Source organism: Buteo buteo, chromosome 13, assembly GCF_964188355.1.
Source record: "Buteo buteo chromosome 13, bButBut1.hap1.1, whole genome shotgun sequence".
NCBI lineage: Eukaryota > Metazoa > Chordata > Aves > Accipitriformes > Accipitridae > Buteo > Buteo buteo.
Genome location: NC_134183.1, coordinates 26,971,419 through 26,996,765, shown reverse-complemented (window position 1 = coordinate 26,996,765; position 25,347 = coordinate 26,971,419). Strand labels below are relative to the sequence as shown.

General features: G+C 33.9%; 1 protein-coding gene across 4 annotated transcripts in view; it reads left to right on the top strand.

The window, feature by feature from the left end:
- FGF7 (fibroblast growth factor 7) overlaps positions 1-16,548 on the top strand; it is a 30,545-nt gene extending 13,997 nt beyond the window's left edge. For 3 of the 4 annotated variants that reach the window (XM_075045216.1, XM_075045214.1, XM_075045215.1), the window contains exons 3-4: positions 14,547-14,650; positions 15,047-16,546. In XM_075045216.1, coding sequence (XP_074901317.1) covers positions 14,547-14,650; positions 15,047-15,241 — 299 coding nt within the window. In that variant the 3' untranslated portion in view covers positions 15,242-16,546. Of the gene's footprint in view, positions 1-14,546; positions 14,651-15,046 lie in introns of all 4 variants that reach the window. The other variant, XM_075045217.1, reaches the window with a different exon arrangement.
- Positions 16,549-25,347: the final 8,799 nt, after the last annotated feature.

Below are 25,347 nucleotides of genomic sequence, written 5' to 3'. Positions count from 1 at the left end.
TCTATGAACCTATGGAAGAAATCTCTACTATGTTACTCTGCTTCCTTACAGAGAACAGTTTACTCTTCTCTGCTTGAACAAGGTCCTTGTTTAAGCTCATTAGCTGAAATGCATGTTTTCAAACATCTACGAATCATAGACCAGCTGTTTTCCAGATTTTAAGGGGGTCCATATATTCTGCTACAGACTGCTTATGTATTACTTCTATAGAGCTCATCAAAACTTCAAGTCACCAATACATATAAAAGCAAAATAAGAATTACGTGAATTGTAGCAAAGAAATTGAAAAGTGAAGCATTCCCAAAGGCCCCTGTCTGAAGCTGTTATCAAATGCTTGAGTGGTATGAAATCTTCCATTTGTCTCCAGATCAAGAGAAAAGTATGTCTTTATGCTTATGCCAGTGCACTGCACTGTAGTCTATCAAACAGGTTGTTCGATTATTGTCAGAGATAGAAATCTGGAATTCTGCCAATATATAATATGGCTGCCAGGATGGATCTGAATTTAAGATATTAAATCCTTTAACAGACTGGTCACAGATAACTTCATTATAAACAGTCACCATGTAGTGATTTAGTAGTACCTGTGTGCTCTGACAGCCAAGAAAACTATCTACTGCAGTTGACAGGCACAGGAGACCTTGTGTCCTTCCTTATGCAGTTCGGGGGCACAGGAAACTTTCCTTAGTTGTTAAAGTATAGTAGTTTCTATCACATTTTAAATACTTGCCTCTGGTTAATTGAGAGATGACTGTTACGGCATACTGATTTTATTACTGTTTTTAAATTTAATTGTTTTAGCACAATTTCTGTCAAAATGTTTAAAGAATCTTTTTAAGAGACTGGATCTTCTAAGTCACTACAGGCTAGGTTTTTAAGAATGTTTCAGTAACTAAAGGTGGAGTTGAGCAGAATTAGATATATATGAAAATCCTCCTTTTAAACTAGCCTGTAGTTGGGGTTATTGGTGATAATGCAGAAGAACAGTGGATAACAACCCAAAGCAGCTTTCTAACTTTATAGTTTCCCTTTTATATGTCCCCTTTACATACCTTTATCTGATATAAACAATGATAACTTAATTGAAATAAACATAACTGCACTGACTCACACATGGGGATATAAAAATTAGAACAAAAGCAATGGGAAACTGGGTTGTGTACAAACCAATAACAAATAATAAAAATGTGTTAAAGTTAAAAAAGTTTAAGAAACTTTTCACATAATTTGGCTAATCCTATGCTCTGTTAACTGTTCAGTACTGTTATCTTTATTCCATGACTTTTTACATTTTAGCTATGACTGATAACTTCTCTTCAGAAGATAACATCATACTATTCTAACACAACACACTGGAATGTGTGCATCCCTTAGTTCTAGAGTCCTTTCTACTTTTAGGGTACAAGTAGCTTTCACTAAAAAGCTAGGACACTATTTCTATGTAACACTTGAGAAAAGGAAAGCACAGAAAATCTGTGGACTCTAGAAAAGATTTACATGACACTAGTTGCAATAGTTTTCTCACTGACTTTCTGATATTACGTACATGGGCAAAACTGTGTGCACGAAAATTTGTATCATCAAACTCAAAATCATTAACACCTGATTTCCCCTACATCCTAGCAGTTGAAGTCAAAACTGAAAAACTCCCCCTGATTTTCAAACTGGATAATTCAGCTGAATTAAAAAAGGCAGATCAAAAATCACACAAATAAATACAAAATAAAAGAGAAATTTGGCTACAGTTCCCATAGTATATTTGCTCTAGTAATAGCAATTGGTCCTGAACCAGAGGAAAAATTTTCTCCACTGCTGCTGATGCTTCTGTTTTTCTCAGTTTTGATACGGAATTGTAAAGCTAGAAGAGAACTAAAGATTAACTGGATGACAATAACACATTTATAAATACCTGATCATGTAAACAAAGAGAGAGGTTTCAAAGTGCTGCCTGTGTGTAATGGCAAATATTCTATTGATTTCCCTCAAGTCAGGCTTTCATCTTAGACAAAATTTTTAGTCTGGTAAAAACAGTGTATAACTAGAAATAAATTAATGACATTAGGCAAAATTAAGACAAGGAATTATTAAGACATTAAAAAAAAAAAAGATTGTTAGATAATTGACACACATTTTGATCCATATACTGAGCAAGACATGAGAAACATCAGGTAAAAAAAATCCTAATTTATTTATCAGAATTGGATTAAATAAATAGATTGGGTTTGATTTTGACGGGTTTTTAATTTTCTCCTTCTATGAATTTACATTTCAGTGTTTGGTCTAATACAGATTTTGAAAGTTTAACTAAATCTAAATTATTTGTCGGCAGCAAACCAGAACAATTTGAAAGACCATATCATATAAATATATGTCCAGTAGTGTTTTGAAGGCAGAAAGAGTGAGCCAGATGGTTTCTATCAATTCCCACTCCGTGGTGCAGCAAGGGGTTAGTATGATTCTCTTAGCAGCTTCTTGCATTTTGTACCTTGAAAGGAATTACATCCTGCCTGCTTGTGTTCTTGTAGATGCTGTAACTGGTATATTTAGATGTCTGCCTTCAACTGTTCCTGCACCAAGTAGCGGATCTGATTTGGAAATTGAACTAAAACATATTCAGTTGGGTAGTGCTTGCCCTACATTTTACATAACTACTTAGAGTGGGAAAACATGTCTATCTCTTGCAATAGGGATTGCAGTGTTTATGAACAAAATGCTCTCTTAACTGTGTGAAACAAAATTTTACTGTCCAAAATTTCAAAGTACTTAAAACTATTTGCTCCTATGCCAGAGGCCTTTAAGTATACATTCACGCTCTGGAATACTGCAGCCACCTTCTTTCTTATGCATCTACTTTCTGAGTTTTACTTATTTTAAATAATAAATAGGGTTAATAGCTACATCTGGGAACATTTTCACTATTAAAAATGCATTTTACTTTATATTTAAACTGATAATACAGTTTTCAGCACTGAGAATGTCATTATGATCATTCTATGAGCATTTAACAATACCTTTTAGTAATGTTTGTCAACAATGTGTAATTCTAAATTACCCTGAAAGAACAGGAAGGCAGTTCGTAGGTTCAGTTTGTCCCCAGAATACGGCTCTGCTACTCCTTCTGTCAAGCCTGTTTCAGGGACCAGAGAAGCTGCCACAGGAATGGCTGGAGACAGTACAATATGCAGAACAAAACAGCTAGACCTTGAGGGTGAGGGAATACCTCATATAGAAAAGAACAGGTTCTGCCCTAGATGTATTTTTGCCCCCTTTAACTAAGTCCGGCACACAGTGCCGTGTTATATTTATGCCATCTTTGCAACTGCCTGCAGCCAGTTTATACAGGTGATAAGCCATAATAGCACATGAAATGCACCTGGAACTGAAGTTCTTCAGAACACAGTTCAGATAATGAATCAGCCGATTTCTTATACACAGAAAAGGTATGTGAATATGCACTCCTGTTTTCCTTAGAAAAACAGAACACAAAGCCTTCCATAGAAATGACATGACTAATTTTATGTCAACTATGATCACTAATTCTACCCAGGAAAGGGGGACGGAAATTTAATCAGCCATGGTGCTGGGGCAAGACACCAAAACACCAGCTCTTTACTAGATGAAAACACAAAATAGCGTAGTAACAAATATCCAAGAACAAATTAATATATTTAAAGACTTTTGCATTATGAAAGAACTAGGAGACACAGAAGGCTCTAGTCCTATGTAGAATTTTCCAAGTTTCAGGTAATCAAAATGGCCGTAGGCACTGAAACTGTAAATTTGGGAAGTTTTGTACCACTAAATGGATGTATCTCATTTTGCTGTGAAAAGGTTAATTAGCAGCATTTTACATTTACTTTTGCTATTTTGAAGCTAGATGCTGGAAGTCTGCAAAGCTTGAAAACATAATTTATTCTAGTGAAAATGGCACAGAAGATTTAAATACTAGAAATATCTTTCATCTGAGCTGTAGGAAAAGTGTTTGTTGGACAAGTTTAGCTCTAAACTATTAAATCATTAATTTTCTTACCGCTTGGAAACAATTATATTTTGTAAATAGTCATTCCATGCTTTTTTGTCCATTTTTAATATCAGTAAATTATTAATGCTGTAATAAGAGAGCACTTCTTCAGACTGAGGATTAAGACTTGGATTTTACATGACACTATTAGTTCTGAAAAATAATATTAGTTTTCATTATAACCATATGTTTAGCTCCAAGGCTATTTTTATTGGAGGGAAATGTAGTTTCCTGCAAAAATGAGAAATGCCTACATGCTGTATAAGAGGCGGATCAAGAAAATATCTATACGAAATGCACAGTGGAGATCAGCAAAGTGAAGGGTTCTAATAAGCTTAATGAGAAATTCACAAGTGAATGACTGCCTGGGGCAGTATTATTCAGTCATTACTCTATACTGCTATTCACAAGTCAGACCTCTAAATTCAAAAGTTCCATAATTTTACAATCTACTTCAGTGAAAAATGTCACATCCTTTTGGTTTTGAAGATCAAATCAAGAGAAATATGGGAAAGACAGTGGTCCAAAGTGCTCATGTTCCAAAGAGACATACACAGGAGAGAAGGCAATTTAGAGTCAGAATATCCTAGACCAATTCCTATTACACTACCATTTTCAATGAAGAATGAAGCATTTGATTTGCAAAACTATCTAACTCATCAACATCAGCAGAGAGTTAATATAAAACTGAGGCCAAAATGGTTGTACAATAAGGAAAAATACTCAGAAATTCTAAGCTATTTCCCCTCAGCAGTAATTCATTGCAAAATGGTCACTGAAACCCTCACTACAGTAATTAGTGGAGGTAAGCTTCACTGGGTGTTGTAAACTGATAAGCACTGCTTTACATTTATTCACTTTGAAAAATAACTTGAAAAGGTATTATGGCTTTTAATATTTCCTACTGCAGATCAAATGTGGTAAGCTTGTAAGTAAAAAGGAAGGTCTATTTCCTAAACATCAATCTGGAAGTTCAAACCAGACTCTTCTTTTCATGATGTTGTCCCAGTAATACATATTCAGAAGGCCAGATAATACATTTGATGATGCATGTGAAACGTGTGTAAATACTTTGAACAATGCAGGTTTAAGAGTGGAATGCGGCTTACTCCTTCCTTTTCTGTCATAAAGGTAAACACCCACAAGTCCAAGTACACATGCAAAGAACAGATCTTGTAAGTAAAATAATAGCATTTCTAAACAGTCATTTTAGTTCTCTGTCGTATCTTCTCTCTTCTGGTTAGTTCTCATCTTGCATTTTTTTTTATACTGTCTTCACAGAGTTATCAAGTTAGCAGTTTGTTTCAGAAACCTTGACATGGCTCAAATTCCGTAACTAACTTATCTGTCGACTGTTGAATACCACCAGGACAACAGTTTATTATAAAGCTGTTCTATCTAGCAATGCATGTATTAATCAGTTCGTAGGATTGGCAAACAGTGGAGAAATCTATGGATAATGTAATGTCAAGTAAGGAATGTTTAAATGATCAATAAATGAAAAATAAATGAAAATCCACTGAAGTACAAAAAATACTTCGATGGACTTTTGTTTAGCAGTTAGTTGATTTTTTTTTAATACAGTATGCTTACTGTTTTTCTGCCAATGAATTGCAAAAAGGTGATTAAACATCAGCTACTTATGCTTAATCAAACGTGTTCTGCACACAGACTAAATCTTATAAGCAAATTCTGCTACTTGAGGATCCTTGAAAAATATGCTGCATCAAGTCCTCAAGGAATATCTCTCTATCGTTAATCATGTTTCCTCAGACAACTACAATTTTTTCTGCTTGGAAATTACACACTGGACAAAACCAGGAGTTTTGAGTGCTTTGAATATTTGTCCATGATATCCAGATGTCTGGCACCTCACTGAAGCAGTAGCTTCAACTGTTCTACCGAAAATCCTTGACAGATCCATTGTTTATGTGCAGATCATTTTTACAGTCATATTCATATCTAGAGTGCTTCAGATAGTCTACACATGCACAGCAAATGCATGCATGGATACAGCAAAAAGCTTCTAAATAAAAGCTTTTTTAGCCTTTCATATTGGTCCACACTGTAAATAACAATATATTTTATATGTATTTATGCCATAAATCCAAATGCTGAGCATCACAAGGAGAAAGAAATATTTGACAGTTAAAAAAAGAAAGCGATAGTGAATGTATGTACCAACTTGTTTTCCGTTACCGTAATTAACTGATTATTAAAATCATGTCCACAGACAGAAAATTTCTGGGGTGGAGACAATCCCATCTCTGCTTTGAAAGCCATTATAACATACAACCATATACTTGTATATTTCTGCTTACAAAGCTTATGAACATAAGTTCTATGAGGTACCATCTGGGAAACTCTTTCACTCTCTTGCTAAGAAAAGTACAAAATACAAATGCAAATTCTACTTTCTATCAACTGTAATTTAGTAATGGGGAAGGGTAAAAAAGGAATTAAATCATAATATAATATCTTTTAAATTAATACCTTTCTTTGCAGTATAATTTTTACCATTAGATTTTATATTTGAGAGACAATGAGCACACATATTGCTCTACCTAAAAATGAACTTTAGGACGTGTCCATTAAAAAATATTATTAAGAATCAAAATAACTTAAGCACAAACAAATACTTCACAATATACACACTATTCTTTAAAAAGAGATAGAAAGGGGTAAAGTTTCCTGAAACCAATGACTTACAAAACTATCCAAGGAAAGTATTAATTTACTTTCAGAAAGCAAATACTGATAGACTCCTCTGGAAAAACATTTCAAGTGTAATAAGCCAGCTAATGAATGTATTTACTGTGCTGGTTCACCAAATACACGCATGCACTAATAACACTATGAAAGTTTTCCAGAATACTGTATGATTGATGATTGTAATTTGTATTTTCTTGCTTTAAGAGGCACAAACATTAACTTATTATATCCCAGAACAAAAGAACAAATTACATTAAATACCATTAAACACTGTCTTGTAAGCAATGACAAGAGCATTTTTCTTGGCCTTGAATCATCTGCAAAGGTCACTTGAATTCATAAATATGTCCTCCAAATTTAATTAATTAGAAACACAAGTTAATGAAATTTAGAAGTTTCATTTTGTTTTGACTTATTTTCCATCCAAGTCTTTTCTGCCCCCTCTTTCCCTATTTGAGATTCCACGTACTTTACCATGAGACAAGTCTGCCTTAGAAAGGGTGTTTCACAACCACGTTCCTCACAAGTGTTTAACTGTCAGTGCCAGCCTCCCTACCCCTAAAAATCAGCAGCAGACTGTTTTTTTCAATTTCAGTGCACAGAGAGCCCACGAGAAAGAAAGTGATGTAAATATCATGCAAAATTTGGTATTGTAAATAATTTAGAATATTTTAAAAATCAGCATTAGATATATTATGTTAGCTATTGTTTTAAAAGGAAATAAGAATGTAAAATATCAACTAGCTTCTGGACATTTGCTTTTACTTTTCTTTCCTTAAAAACCATACTTCTTTTTTTTTTCTTCCTTTCTTTCCAGCTTTTAGAAGACTACAGAAGTCTTCTTAGCAGTTTTCATCTTACCCTTAAACATTTTCTTATAACACATGTACCTGACAGAACAGAAAAATACTGGGATGAAATTGCTGTCAGCCTTGCTGAAAAATGTAACAGATGCCAAAATTTCTCTTTTAATTAATGTCTACAGAGACTCTGATACTAACAAATTGAGGAGCAGTGACCAGAAACATTATGTGATAGATATTGAGGGGATGTTGGCAATGTATGAAACGTTTGGAAAAAGAGCCAGCTGATGAGGGACTGAACACAATGTGTACTTTAAAACCTCTTCCAAAATCTTCCTGAGCAGTCTTATTACCCGACACATTGGGGCAGTTCCCTAGCATGTGAAAAGATAGCTAGCCCAGTGGTTCCACTCTCTCTTCTCCTCCAAAGACCCATTGGACAGGTTGTTACTACCTGCTGGATCTTCAGTAATGTACTGCACTTACTGGTTTCCTTACAGCTCTCAGAAGCAAGAATTGCAATTGCTCTTTCAGCCTCGTGCCTGCAAAATGATTAAAGACAAAATGCCCCAATTTTGCTAAATCACAAGGGTCTCACTACTTTGTTATAGATAGGATATTGTTATCTGAGGATATCGGGGCAAACACAAAGAAATTCTGCCTATTCAGCTATGGCTGCATACGGTTAGAAATCAGTTTAATATGATCTGTAAACAGATTGTATAGCAATAAAAGCAAAGATTTGTTAAAACAAATAAAATGTCACAGTATTATTGTGTTGTAAAAGCAAAAAAAGTTTAATAAATAAAAAGAAGATGAAAATTGTTAATGCAAAATATTAATTAAATCAGAAAAAGATACTTAATATCAGGTGATTAAAAACAAAATTATCAAATACCACTTGCCAGGAAAGAATTATCTCACATGAGAATGCTCAATTTTATATCAATGATGTAGCTAAATGACAATTTTTCTACATAAATTTCCAGCCCGAAGCATTGTCTTGTCTTCCAGGTCACAGTCACAGAATAAGTCCAGACATAAAAGCGTCTACTTGTAAAGTACTTAGCAACTGTCATTCTAGACCAGAATGCCAGGAAACTCATCTCATTTATTATGTAAATTGTCTCCAAAAACTGATATATATTTCACCCACTGAAACTGTTGCGTCAACCTAAAGGGTTGTTTTGTTTCTTCGGTATTTTTCTACTGGATTTTATATCAACTGTCTGTTATTTAATTTGAACCAAGTGGTTAAAAAGACTGCTGCCAGCATCCATAGTTGTCATCTTCCAATGAGAAACTATAGCCCATCTCAGCTGAGTGTCTTTTACGTACACCAGACAGAATTTCAGCTCTGTAGGAAACTTTATTTACTACAGGAATTCTAAGCTACATTTGATACACTGACCATGCAACCATATAAAATTGTTTGGAATTTCATGCTGATTTTATAGAAATTACAGTTGTTTTCAATTTTGTATGCCCATTTTCAGGTTGGGTTTTTTTTTTCCACTTTCTGGCTTTAATCCAATTTCTTTCCCAGTTACTTTGTGGTATATTCAAGTCTTCTCTTAAACCTCTTCTGAAATTTTATGTGGATGCTTTAGATAAAGTAACTGAAAAACATAGTTTACATTTTCATTTTTAAACCAAGGATATTTAAGACCTTGTTGAAGTTTGGCCTTCTGAACTTCTCATCATCAACATCTTATCAATTTAAGCATGTCTTTAAAGTAATTTTGGTTATTAGAGTATTAAAAGAGTATTTAAATGAAACAATCTACATATAAGAAAATTCTTTTTCCCATCCTAGCTTGGTGACTTTTTCCTTTTCATGAATAGATATTGAAAGGATTAGAACTTTCTACTTCAAAAGGAAGCACAAAAGAATGGACTTGCTAATATAAGACAAGGAATGGTATAGTATTAGACTGAGGAGAAGAGGCTTTCCTTAGTGGAATTTCTGACTGTAGATTTTAGTTCTTTATCATTTCTCTGAAGTATCTGGTGCTACATAAACTAACACTTAGAAACTGGCAAAGACAAATCTCACATGTGTGCCTGTTCAGCATTTTTCTCTATTTCTGTGTGGGTTTTTTTCTGAAAAGATTTTAGCTTAATATACCTCTCCTGCCTCACTGAAGGAAATACCATAGGGATAACATCCTGGCTCTACTGAGTTAGATGAAATCTTACTATTCACTTTAATGAGGACAGAATTTTTGCCTTTATGTATAAAATAGCCTACAAACATAACACAACATAGTACGTTTACTTCTATTACCATTTTTCTATGGATATAGAGATTTACCTCCTTCCAGTGAACCAGCTAACAAGAATTAGCATGAACACTGAAGCTCAGGTACACTTAGGTTCACAGCAGAGGAGTAACGAAACTAGTACATTTTAATTCAGTTCATGTCTTAAATGCAGTCAAAAATGGTATACTAGAAAAGACATTCTTTAGCTTTGGTGAGTTTTGCTTAAATCAGGTTACCATCCTTACAAAGCTAATCTTTAGAGTATATTACTCTTTTGTTGTTGATTTTAATACCACCAATTACTCAGAAGCAAAGCTCTTCCTGCATTTATAGAAAAATGAGATTATTGGATTACTTTCCAGTACACCAAATGTTGTTCCTGGCTAGTGTTATTAAAGACATTGCAGTGATGCAGAATTTCAAAATGAAAGAGAAGAGAAAAAATAAGAGGTTTTTTTTTTAAAAACAAACAAACAAAAAACAAACAACCAAAACCAAACTAACTAAAAAGACGACATTCACAGACATGGCTGAATGTAACTGTCACAACTGTGTAACAAACCATATACACTACGAGCATAAGGATAACAATATCATCTCAGATCCAAATTTAATTTAGCCCAGCATCCTGTTGGCAAGAATCGCCAGTATCAGATGATTACAGAAAGTATAGAAGAAACAGGAAATATCTGCAGTTGGCCAAAATTTTGGTTGAATAGTTTTATCACCTCTTGACACCTACTGATGGATTAGGTTCCCATCTGCAACAACACATCCTAATGTCTGTTTACCATTATGTAATTTCTCTTACAGCGATTGAGTACCAGGAACACATACAAAATAAAGACAGACCAATATGACTATAACGTCATATAGTGTAACGTAATGTGATATCTTGACTTAATAGAGATACTGAAAGGAAATAATACAAAGAGGGAAAAATACAACTTACTTTCTCTATTTTATGGATTTATTATTTAATTTTTTTGGTATATCCTTTAGGAATTTCCTGCTTTGGTGCTGCAAGTATAATATAAAAACTCATTTTTATATTTAAATATGTTATAAATTATGATTGGAAGAGACAGTGATTTCCATTATCCACACTTCTCTTTAATCTCAAAGTTTGTGTTGAGTTTTTGTATATCAAGCCGAGTATTAAAAAAATAGAAAAGTAGTTTAGATGTTTTCACAGTAAGATTATGTAGTTTATAAGTGTTAAAGATTCCATTAACTAGTTCATCAAAGAACTTGTGCTTTGAGAATTAAGCAGCGCATAATAGGTGTGCAGGAAAAAGCTGTTCACCTTATAAATCTTGTATGTTCAGAAGCACCTTGTAAAACAGTAAAAGTACCAAAATCTCTGTATTAAATTGAATATTACTCAAAAATCATTCTTCCTGGTCTGTGAGAGGCCTCTGATATTGGATACCAAATGTAAGCATGTGATACAACTGCAATGCTGACACTGATAAACTAATAAACTTTCAGTGTATGACTTCTCAACCTTAATAGTCTCTTTCCATAGGTTCTGTACATAAAGAAAGAAATTTTAAATTCATATATGTACTAACAAGTGAGTTCCATACAAAAGACTATATACTGAAATATCATAAATCAAATTTGCGGCTAAAATCAGCTATCACAGTTCTAACTACACAGTAAAGTCTTAATTTCCCCAGTTTGCTAAAAATCATGTTTCCATTTCCTATGTAATTTATTTCATTTAAAGAAAAAAATATGTAATGAATTGCAGCAAACATACATTTATGAAATTAAAATAAAGAAGAATTACTGAGGAACAGCCTCCAGAAAAAGAAAAGGGAGCTTACAGTATGCTGTCTTATTGCTTAAAGGAACTTGTGTATATGCCTTAAAATAGAGAAACTCAGTGATGAATCACTTGCACATCAAATACAAAAGTACATGTGAGATGCTGCCTCAGAGACCTAAATTACATAAATGCTTTGCTGAAAAGGGAAAAATTCATGCTTTGTTTCTCTTTCAGGGATACGTTAAGACACATCAGAACAGATGAGACACGATCTAGAACTGGGAATAGAAAAACCAGCACATGCAGTTTATGATAGGCCATTTAATTCTGAGATAGACATGTTCTGAGCAGGGGATAAAGAATACACAAGTTCTATTTCCACTGAACTCTCTGTGGTCTTTTTTCTTCCTCTTTAACATTGCTAATACAACATTATTAATGTGACATAGTTATTGGAGAGTTTATGTGGTGTTCCCTCACTAAACTTTATGGAGAGATGCACAGACACAGTATCTTTAGAAAAGTGCCATTCAAAGACCTAAAATATTCTTTGGATTTCATATCACCTCTGAGTCAGGGTGTCAAATGTTATTTGTGTGAGAGCTAGCCCTAATTCTGGGGGTACATAATGGCTTAAAATCGTGAAAAGCACATAAAAATATAGCAAATAGTACTGAATATGCATAACAGTCTATGAATCTCCAATTACCTGTCTTTAATTAAAATGCATTGCTTTTTATGCATAATGGGATTTTAACAAATAAGATGAAAAACCATGTAAAGATCTGAATATTAGTATAAATTAGAATTATAAATTATTATTATAAATCTATCACATGTAAAATAATTCCTACAAGTTAGTATGAATGTCACCATCTACTTCAAAAAAAAAACCAAGCTGAAAAATAATGTAAAAATTCTAATAATAATATTGCCTTGGACAAAAGCTTTTGGCACTTCCTTTTTAAAAGTAGTAGTTACTGTAACTTCAGCCAACATCAGCTTACTCAAGGAAATCTCAATTCCTATTAGCATGACTTGTTTTAAAAAGTCATTTTGAATCTTTCATTTTTAAATTCTGTATAAATAGAAAACTCAAACATAGATTTAAAAAAAAACCCCTCTCCTTAAGTTAATGGCCAGCACAGGCAAAAGAACAAATGGATATAAGCTGTCGCTGAAAAAATGCAGATTGCAAATTACTACAGAGTCTCTAGCCATTAAAATAAATCAAACTCTGGAACAGCCTTTGGCGGAAACACTGGGGGCAAAGAAATAACAACTCCAATTTAGTATTGGCAAAGTTTATGAAAAGAGAATTATCTGATGCAATTCCCAGGCTAGCAGAGCACTGGACTTGATGACCCAGAGATCCCTTCCACTGTTATGTTCTTTGTTTGGCTAGATGCAGATGTTCATCTGTTTTTCAGACTCACTGTGGTTTTTCTAAAGTGAAATTTAAATGAAAGTTAATAAAATTTTTGTAAGTTTCAGTTAGAAATTACCCTTTGTAAGAATTGTTGCTAGGCCTGCAGCAGAGTGGAACTTGTCAGAGAATTCTAAAAGCTTTAAGTAAAGTTGGCTTAGCATTATAGAGAACTACAGAAGTGTAAGTGCTCAAAGATGAACGCCCAGCAGGGCACGCACCATGAGAAGAGGTAACTGATCTACTGGTAGAGAAAATAGGAAGAAAAAAGTAAGCAATACAGGCTAGGATGGATACATCAGTAATATCAGGGAAGAAAGCAAAAGAGAACAGTGAAGAAAGCAAAGGACATCAGGATATAAAAAAAAGTATAGGGAAGGAGAAATACCATAGATATTTAATGCCTTTCTAAAAAACCTAATTAATGAAAAACAATTATCATGTGTGGTGGCTGTGAAGAGTCAATACAAACTTGAAAGAGGAAAAGAAGGAAATGTTTTGTTCAAGAGGAAGGTCATCTTTCAGGTGACAATCTAACACAAGCCTCTCTCTCCCCCTCCTTCACTTGTCTCCCCCATGCTTAGCTATTGGAATTTGCCTAGAGTTGGCTGGCTCTGAAAGACCCTATTTTGGAGAACAAGTCACAGTACAGATGCTGTCACACACAGTTCTGTAGGTGACTCAGTATGGACGAAAATGGCTCCAACTCAGAAGTATAACTCTAAAATATTACTTAAAACCAATAATATTTAAGCTTGAAAACAACCTGGTGTTCCTTAATAACTCGCACCATCCTCCTGCCTTTGCTCAGTGTTTTTTTTATTAACATGAGAATATTTTTTATGTTGCAGGTAACTTAAATGTATCATAGCAACTACAGAAAGCTATTGCAGATATATATCAGTGAGATGAAAACAAAGTAATTATAGAAAACAACTCTAAATGTTTTCGGGTTTTGAATAAATAAGTTCTCAGAGCAGCTTTTAATGATTTTCAAATACACGTATCTTTACAGCTCCAATCAGTCATAAAAGCACACAAAGGTCAAGCAAATACTTTATCTTATTTAAGACACTGTGGTCTGTTTTCTATCACTCGCAAGTTCTAAGGTTTACACTCTTTCAAGAAGATGATACTGCTACACAAGCCTTCAAAATCAAGGCTTTACACAGATTTTGTGAACCTTGATGGCTATGTATATAATTCTTCCAAATTAAATCCTGAGCCTGATAAATTCTAAGATATGATGATCCTTTGAAAACAGCAGAGTTACTTGTACTAACATAGCAACTTCAGTATAGACTTAAAAATTATCACCATACAATTTTTTAAGGGGCTGTGTGCAGACATGATCACATACAGATGATTTTTAAAGTCTAGCCCTTTCTTCACATGTATAAATACATAATTTTTCTGTTTTTTAAGAATGATTGCTGCAGATTTTCAATAAACACAGAAGTATTGCAGAATATTAGCTCAACTAAACCTTCTAAGTTGACAGGAGAACAAACAACCATTTTACAGCCCTCACTGTGTGCCTTTGCAGGTATTCTAGAAATCCGAACAGTGGCAGTTGGAATAGTGGCAATCAAAGGAGTGGAAAGTGAATACTTTCTGGCAATGAACAAGTCGGGAAGACTCTATGGAAAGGTATGGATGCAAACTTCTCTTGTGTGTACAATCATCACGTACAATCTTAAAGATACGTATTTTTAGATGTAGCATCTGTATAGTTTGTATAACATAGATTCCTAACAAATTAAAATATAACCTGTACTTATCCCATACATCCCATAGTAGACTTTTAAGTCCATTTAATAAATTCAGTGATTAGAGTTTATATACTTTTAAAAAATGTGGAATACTAAGGGGGAATAGACAAAACTAAAATATTCAATACTCAGATTTCAAAAGTCCATTTTATTCCTTAAAAATATTAATTATATGGGGTTTATAATGTATATTCTTCTCCCATCTTCCCTAATCTAAGTATTTAAAAGAACACTTGCACTTATTTTACTCTATTTTATTATTTACTCTCAACAGAAAGTATGCAATGAGGACTGCAACTTCATAGAACTGATTGAAGAAAATCATTATAATACATATGCTTCTGCAAAATGGACACACAAAGGAAAGGAGATGTTTGTTACATTAAACCACAAAGGGGTCCCCATGAAAGGTAAAAAAACAAAGAAAGAACATAGAGCATCCCACTTTCTTCCTCTGGCAATATCCTAATCACAAATGATCTATAAAGAACTAGTTCCAGCAGGAAGATTATTTTTAAGAAGACTATTTGACAAGATATCAAGAGAGGCTGGAATACTACTGAGAAACTGAACAAGCTGGACTTGCGCATTTATGTTTATTTTTAAGAGACTACATGAAAAAGATTTGAAAATATACACAAAACCAGATTTACTAACTAAAAGTTGTAAAAAATTCTAAAGAGTTGTACAATCATTATCTTAGTCATTGTAACTGGGTAGTTTCTTAAATTAATTTACCCTGAAGAATAAGTCATTACTTGATTATCTGATAATATTTTATTTAAAAAATCCTATCTGCTTCTTAAATATGGCTGCTATAATAATAATAAGCAGATGATAATGTTGTGTAAAATATGTCAGACTTTAAGGCTGCTGGAATGAGTTGTCAGATTATCAAGTCAATAGTAAATGTGGAGGCTGAGCAGTATTTTAAATACTTCCCCTGAGAAACTGATATCCTATACATAAACTATATGATCAGAAAAAAAAAATATAATCTTGTAAATGTTTATTGTTTGTATTCAGATAAAAGAGTTAGTTTGGAAAAATTAAGTTTACTCTACTACAAAATGTTCCTATCTATTAATGAAACAAATACCTAATGCTGCTCTAAGAGATGTTTCAAATAGTGTATGTAAAATAAGAATAGGAATAAATAATGTACTTCATCTCACTTTTCACAAATTAACATTTTATATAGTGATGAAGCAAAAATTCAGACATATTAAGGTTTTTTATGTAACATATCCTATCTTTTGTATAATTCCTGTTAGGGCATACAGCTTTCAATATTGTTTTTCCATCCTTATACATGCTTCTTCTGTTGTTACAGCATTAAACTTTATTTTAAGTTGTATTTGAACTTTATTGTTCTAAGTTATTTAAATGTTATTTATAAAAAAAACAACAAAAAACAAAAAACTTATTAAGCTGCATCTGTTTCATATGCTTTTAATTCTAAAGGAATAACAAAATGGTCTGGCTGAGATGCACGAATTTTTTTCTGTGACCAGACACAAAGACTAGAACACAACCCTCTTGCCAACATACATTGGATGGCAGACAAAAATGACAGCCTGCAGCAAATCGCACAATGGACATCTCAAAAGAAACAATGCAAAAATGTAAAAAATCTTTGCCCCATACTCTTGCTAATTGAATTACTAGCATGCTTGGAATTACACCAGGTAAAAGAAGGTTACAGTTCCAGCAGGTACTGGAACTAATCCTCAGATGGTAGAACCTATACTCAGAGATACAGAAATATGTCAGAGTCTATATGACTAGTCTGAAACTTCAACTAAAACCAATGTGACCTGATGAAGAAAAGACATCTTAATTTTCTAGCTATTAAAGTGTTCAACTAAGCCCTACATGACTAATGCATCGTACCATTTCATTTTGTTCAGTTTGCCTACAAGTTTTCTCAGTATTGTGATAATTGTGCTTAGATAAAAATCACCAAAAAATTAGCTAAAACAGCTGCTAGATGACTGGGATGAAGTCAAGTTAATTACTAATGGTCCTAAATGCTCTCTACCTTTCATTACAAGTGCCTAGAGTCAATCATTTTCTCCTACATGAGACACTTTCTTTATAACAACACTCACAGAAAATGGCAACAACTGTCTTTAACAAATGGTTTTTTTAAAAAAATACTTTTTAAACAAATACTATAATTTGGAAATCGTTTATGATTTTTGACTTGCTAATATCAAACATCAAAGTGTAGATATAAATGGGTCTATGCAGAAAAATTTGTCAATACAGCTATATCAGCATATCAGTGCTTTTGCTAGTTTATCTATTACTGTTCACTGAACACAATAGACTACTATCAAAGAAGCTTTTTCACTGATAACTGTCTGCACTACTTTCTGTGAATATATAAACACTGAAACAAAGTTCACACTCATAATCAACATTAACATACTAGCAAAAGTTTCTAGATCTAAACTAGGTTAGTTGAAGCTTTGAAATAAAAATTAAGAGAACAATCCAGATACAGACAAGCTCTTCTAAAGATATTTCGATTATGTAATTCAAGAATACAGAAACTTAGTCAAACAATTCCTGAACCCCAACAGTAATTAGCCCTTCCTGCTATATGCTTTATCTAATGGATCACTATATTACCATCATTATCAGGTAAGCCAAGGCTGCTTTACGTTTTGCAGCTGTCATATCTGAAATGCATCCTATGAGTGAATGGTTCACAAAAAGACACCTGAGTGCAAATGATACAGTCCTTCAATAGCACAGTCATATGGCCTTACATGTTGCAATACCTTCCTTATGTTGACTTAGCAGGGGAGGCGCTGTATTTGAGAAAAATCAGTATTGTGCCTTTCTTTCATGCTTTCTCTTTCATTTCTTCTGGCATTTTAATAGCCAAACAGACTTAAAGGTTAGACTATATCCTGGGTTGTCCTATTCCAGTACATAATGAAAAAGGTAAACAGAAAAGCAAGATCAGATCGATCCAGTTGAGCAATTTGCAATGTATCTTTAACTTAGAAAATCTCTTCTGAAATAAAATATATTTCTTTTCAGCTGTCTCAAAAAAAATCAGTTTAGTGCTAAAACCAGAGAATAATAATGAGAAAATTTACAGTGACGATCTACAGTAGCAAACTATTAAACGGATGAAAAAAGAGAATCTATTAGATTTTAACAGGTGTTATTCAAATAGATGTCGGAAATCCTCACAAAAGCCTTTTAGATCAATTACATCACAATCCAATCTTAACATCAATCATGCAATACACCATGTGGGAGGAAAACATGTTCGTATGAAAAGAAACAGATACACCTGTCTGGATATGGCTCATTACTAACCTTTATAATACCAAAAGTTCAAGAAAACCCAAACAAAGTGGGCTATAAAAGCCACTCTCAGTTGTAGTTTCTTTGTTTTTCCTTCAGATGCATTGGCTTTCATATAGCTTTTTTCTTTGTTTACCACAGATACTACAAAATGTAAATAGACTGTGGTTTAGAACTGAAATATAAGGTCCTGTGGTTTAAATAGCCATTCTATTTAGCCACCTTCAATATCCATTCACACTTCCCAGAAACTGCTCCATTACTCAGGCTCTTTAAATTTAATTAACAAGGTTCTACTTACTTATCTTTTGTATTAGTGCTGATAAATACTCTGTGACACAGAAATGAGCTAATCTCATCTGGGGAATCTCATAGAACACTGCAGAATCTCCATTCTCAGAGGTTTTCAAGACCTGGCTAGACAAAGCCCTAAGCAAATTAGTCTAAAATCAGTGTGGGCCCTACCTTGAGCAGGACATTGGACAAGAGACCTGCAGCACCCTTCCAACCCAAACGAGTCTATGATTCCATATGAAAGTTATTTTTCTTAAAACAGCCATTTAGAGTGCAGTTTAACCTCTTTGAACAACTACACAAATATGTTTTCCATGTTAGGGGGATAATTACACATTTGCCTCAGTTTATCTATAATAACTTGTATGTCATTAAAGGTATGCAAAATGGTGTAAATACATCCCATAACACAATAAAAAAAAGCCAATTGGACAATTTCCATGACCTTTAAAAGATATGATATGGTACGATATGGTCTCACTTTTAGTTCTGTTGCAAGTACTTTAAAACACCACTGTGCATAGCATCTGTAATAATCAGATTACTAAATGATTAATCAATTGAGTAATTATTAAAATACACTTGTCTGTGTTTTAAACTACTTTTTGAAGAAAAGATGTATATTCTTTTTGAATGAGCTGAAGCAAAATGTAAGTTAACATTAAATCAATAAAGTAATAAGAGAACAACAGTATTTCACTGGACTCAATGACCAGTATCCGAGTAGTCTAAATACTTCATAAGCCTATGCAATCTATCTCCTCAATACTAACTTTTTAAAAAACATAGTAATTTCATAACATTTAACATACGTAGAAAATGAAAGTGACAGGTTAGATGGTTTTCCCCAACAGTCATCATCAGAGTTGAGATCTATACTTAGAACTAACATTATACTTTTTTTTAACTAACATTTAATAACAAAAAAAAAAAAAAAAAAATAATAAAAAAAATTCAACTGTTTACATCACTGGATGAGTTAAAAAGGTAACAGTTATTTAAATCACATGTTTACTTAAAATAGGGGAGAAGGTGAATTTATTAGCTGATAAAAAAGCTAACTTCTCTGTGCTGTTAGTAGAATAATTCTGAAGATTAGGACTGTCTTTAAAGCAGAAACTCAGATGGGAAAATATTCAAGGAGTTGCATGAGGTTTTTAACATGACATTTATATTAACTTTAATGATATTCACACAGCAAAATTTCTAAAAAAGCTTTTTAACACCATACATTTAAATTCATAGTCTTACCTAAAATACAACTGCAAATTTAATTATAAAAAATTTTTAAAAAATCATATAGTATTAAAACTACCAAGTGTTAAAACTTGAACTCTGTAAATAACTTCACAATACCTGGCTGAGGAAAGCTAGCTTGTAAAACTCAAGCATTCCAGACACTGAAATTCTGTAACTGCTTACATTCCAGACCTAAAAAGGGAAATTTTCTTCAATTCTGTTTGGAAGGCAGATGCTAGCTTACCAAGATTGGTTGTTTCATTACGAAAACTCTTTTATTTAGAGGTCTGGCACTTGAAAAGATTGACACAGAGGGGAAAAAAAGAACTCAGTTCAGAGGAAATTACTTCATGAGAATAAACTATTTTCCTTCAGTGCTAACCAGAAAAGCTGAAGGAATTAGAATGAAGATGCATAAACTTGTCACATAAAGGTTACAGTGTTTTCAGACTGAAGTCCAACATCAGATAAGAATCCTTTCTTTTAAGATGATTTCTAAAATAGTGTTTTAGCGAAGATGGTTAAGATCTGAACACTAAGCATTCTTCAATGAAATACAGATCTTAAAGGATACCAGGTACCTAAAAGGTGGATATGGGTACCTAGTGAGAACTTGAAGTTGCCAGGTTAAGTAGGCTGCCAAAGTTCAATGGATTTCAAAAGGAAGTTGATATCTAGTGTGCTCAGCTACATAAGGAAAGTAGGTATCTGCCTCATCTAGTACCCAGATAGCTTTGTGAAACTCACTACAAGTTCACTTTACATATATCAACAGCTTCCCCACCTTTGTGGAGTTAGGCTGGTCAAGTTTAAGCTGAGTCCTCTGCAGACTAAGCGCTTTCCGGAGCTAACAGAGTCGGTGAAATTAGGAAGCATTTGTGTCACTTGGATGTTCAGAATTTTCTAAGACTAAAACACAAATAATCTTCTTCTAGCTCTGCAAGGTAAACAGTGAAAACAGCTCATTCTACAGACCTGTCTTCATTGGTATGCACCTCTGTTTTCTGGCCATGTGCCAACAATGGACTGAGATATGGTGTGATGCTAACTGAACAACTCATGTGAATCCTTATGTAATGTCTTATTTATATATTTCCAAGGAGAGAGACTCCACAACCTCTTTGCATAACCTGTGACAGTGCTCAGTCACCCTCACAGTAAAAAAGCATTTCCTGATGTTCAGACGGAACCTCCTGTCTTTCAGCTGGCGCCCATTGCCTCTTGTCCTGTCACTTGGCACCACTGGAAAGAACCTGGCTCAGTCCTCTTTGCACCCTCCCTTCAGGTACTTATATACATTGATAAGATCCCGCCTGAGCCTTCTCTTCTCCAGGCTAAACAGTCCCAGCTCTCTCAGCCTTTCCTCACAGGAGAGATGCACCAGTCCCTTAATCACCTTCGTGGCCCTTCATTGGATTCTCTCCAGTATGTCCATGTCTCTCTTGTACTAAGGAGCCCAGAACTGAACACAGTACTCCAGGTGTGGCATTACCAGTGCTGAGTAGAGGGGAAGAATCACCCCCCTATTCTATCAACTAATTCAGCAATATCTTTATTACCACTAGAAATGTTTTTATAATAATAGTGTTATGTAGTATAATTTTAATCAGAATTCAGGACTGACTCCCTTTACAATTACAACTGGCTGGGTGTCTAAGCATAAACACAATTTACCATTACCTTGGACAGCACCAGTTTTGATGGACAAGAATCAAGTCATTAGCTGCTGACTGCTGAGTTTTCATGGTTCATCTACTGGCCTTTGAAGCCTGGTTCTGCTACAGATTTCTTATACAACTTTAAGCAAGCCACTTTCAATGTCCTATTCAATAAGTAAGAAAAAGAAGTCCAAGTCTGGTACATGCTGCTAAAACATTAAATGTACACCCAACACTAGCTTTAAATTACCAGACTAACCACAACAGGGCACAGGTCAGCAGAGGAGATATAGCTGTTTCTACCCATACTCATGGTGACTTCTGTTGCTACACAGGACTCCATACCATCACCGTTAGACTGTTATCTCTGTTCAAGCTAGCTAAGAAGGTTAGCTTGTTTATGTCTATATGAGTTGCTGTGATATTATTGCACAGTACAGGAACACCAGATGAGACCCTTTAGAGGAAAGGGAACATTTGGAAACCATGGACACTCAATTCTTGTGTAAGAAAAGACACATTAATATGACAGCTAACTTGGCTATACACCCTATTCCTATTGATTTCACCAAAAGCTAGGCACCAAAGTGGATCTGGACAAGCAACTAACTTCTCAGTAGTCATAAAAGAGAACAAGTGATTATTGAACAGAACTGTGAGCATCCTGCAAGCCTAAAGCAATAAACTAGCTCACAGAATAAGATATTAACAGGAAGATCTAAAATAGTAAGGCTTCTCCCTTTTATTTTATTGTCATAGGAAAAAGCAAGTAATTATATCTTGGAGTGAAACATCAAGATAATAGCTTCGGTGACTTCAGAAATTACTGTCATTAAACCAGACTCCCTTAGGTCAGAAGTGTTATTATAATCAACAGCTGAGGTGATTTACTGAACCTGCTTCACAAATAATCACTTTCTACTCAGTTTCATATTCTTGTTTTCATGTACTAGTAAAGTAATACAATGACCAAGATCCAAAAGGAAATACGATTATACCACAACAAAACCATTGGAATTTATAAAAATCATGCAAATGTTTCCACTGGTTTTAGGTTTTGTAAAACTATTATTTTTTAAACCCAAATGTTCCTCTGTTCAAAAACATAAATACATCTCTGTTTCTAAAAACTGTACCGCAAACTGAGCAAAACACAAAAAAATGGATTCTGGAAACAAGAATTTCCTTTCAAGACCGCAACCTGATGAGATTAACACTGACTTTCAACTTTTAAAAACCCATATTTCATTTTTTTAATTGTACTTGAAAAGAAATACTAAAGTTAAAAAGGAAAATTATTCAGGAAAGCTAACAGGCAATACATAAGGACAGTAACATAGTTCACTTTATTAAGCCACAGATGTGCATAGCTAATCCATACAAAGATTCTACAAAGCTGTATTCATTTGTAGAGACCAAATCCTTCAGCTAGGTCTCAAGAGCAACTCTCCTCTTTGCTTAGATAGCCTGTTCCACTGGGAAAACCTCACGCAGTTCTCTCACATCCCTATTACAAGAGAAGGCTTTGTGGGAATCACGGCACATGCCAGAATACCTCCATTCCTCTGACATGTCTGCAGTACTCACAGTAAGTCAGGACTTCCTGAGTACAGCATGTTCCAAACCTTCTCTCCTTAACATTAACAGATAAAAGAGACAACCCTCTATCTTTTCCTAAGCATTAACATAACTGTAGAGAAAACGTGTCAGAGTGGTATCATCGATACGTTGGATAATGTTCAGAAAAGGAACAGGCTAGAAGCAACATCAGCCCAAAAAGCTTGAGAAAAGATGTTAAAATAGCAGCAATGAGAAAGAACAGCAGGGTGGTATGAAAGAATAAAAGTCAAGATCTGATCCATCAGGACAGAGAAGACAAAGGGGTAGAAGTTAGAGGCCAGAATGCAAGACATACTGAAAACAGAAGCCAGGTGCCAGAGAAAGGAATAGAAAAAAGAGTAGCTGTCATTAGTATTAGAGGAACTGACAAATCAAAACCATCAGTTTTTATGAGACAGAGTATCAGTAGCTTCTTTAAATACCTTGTAATATTGTTATAGCTTAATCAAATGGAATTATCTGATCAAAATCCACAATTCATTTTTAATTGCTATAACATTTTGATTTTGTGCAAAACAAACTGAAAATATTACTAATAATTTATGTTGACAATTAGATTTTGCAATGTACTATAAGTTTCATTCCAAAATGCATAAAGTAATGTGCATTATATGTTTAAAAATATTTACAAGACTTACTGGCTGCTGTAGAACTGGCAGATGCACTAGCTTATATGTTAGCAGTAGCATCTTTACTAGTATGATTTACTGTGGCAGCCTTAAAGTTTTTGAGATTCCATTTCTTCCATAGACATTTCCTTGGGTTTAGACCTGAAAATAAAAAATTTAATTTAGAAACATGTTTATGTTAATTTTGAAGATCACCCTATGAATATTCCCAAATGACATAAAAATTGTTTTATTTCCTGTCTCCAATGTGCAGATTTTTATGCCCATGGTCAACTTTAGGCTTGGGATCCAAGCCTGTTAACTGAAATAATTATATTCATATACTTAAAGTCAACCAGGACAGTTTTCACTATCTCCCTTCTTGCTTCTGCTTGGTTTTGTGCATGGGTGAATATCCTTACTTTGTGGTTCTTCCAATACTGGTAATTTAATACATTTGCATATGTTTTGTTGAGGTTGTGAATTATTCTGACAGCAATACATAATTTACTTTATTCAGTGGTTTTCAATATTCATTCCAGTAGAATAGCTCTCACACCATAAATTTCATGCAGATACAGAATCTATGCCATAGCAGTGGTGTCCTAGTTTCTTGGGATTTTTTTTCTGGTCTGACTAAATTTCAGTTAATTCTATCCATTATCTATTTATAGTGGCTACACATTACAGAGTATACTGTGGACTGTGGGTTTACCCAGGTCTTCCAAGTTAAAGGCCCATTTGGAGTTTGGTGCATATATAACTTTGAAGTATGTAAACCTTCTCTAAATTAAATTTTTCAGGGTGATTTTTCTACATACAATTTTCTCTGTAACTAAAAAGAAAATTCTGCCCAACAAAAGTGACTGACACAGAGAAAGGTTTTGAGAAAGTATTTCTGTATTTTATATCTACTTCAAAAACATATTTCTATTGCATTTGTCAATCAGCTTCAACATACAAGATAATGAAATCCATATTGTCATGAAATCTAAGTAAATGAACACTAAAAATAGAAATATGCTCTAAAACTAAGTTTTAAAATGGATATTAAATGACATATACAATCTAAAAATCATAAACTGTTACTTTTAAAACATGCAGATATTTAATGGTAATATAATACTACTTCCAACAGAAACTTCTAGGGCAGGTTCAGTCTGAATCCTGCAAGAATATTTATACAAAGTGACCATATTTTATAGTGAGAGATCTTCAAGGCCACCTACAAACAGTTACTGGGGAAGATCTCCTAGTCTTCTGTTTTAATCAAAAAAAACCAACCTCACTATGTTCAGCAGCTTTTCCAGGAACTAGTATAGTTTTGCTTAGGGCTTGAATTGTAAGACTTCCTTCCTGACTGCATTTATGTGCTTACCATAGATTCTTCCAGAATACTTCTCCTACACAGTAGCACAAAGAAAGCAGTGAAATGAAATCTGCATTCATCAGTTCAATTATAAGTTGTCTCTGGGTATGATTATATCCTTGCTGGGTAATTCCAAAATAGACAAGCACTTTTACAGCTAATAGAGCTACTACAGAACGGAGTCACTGCAATAAGGCAATGATTGGACTGGATTAGAGCCTACACATAGTCTTAAAAATACAATACTTCCTATTCAGTATCATCCTGATACCAACTCTAAAGAGATTAATCAGTTCCCATCCACTCAAACTCTGAGGCATACAAGCTTTTACATTTGTGACATCAGAGCTTAATTTAATGGGGAAAAATATTTAATTAAATTCAACTGAAAAATGCCAGTCTAGCTTCATCCTTAGTCATCTTACACAGTTCCAAAACTGGATCTAACATGTATCACGAC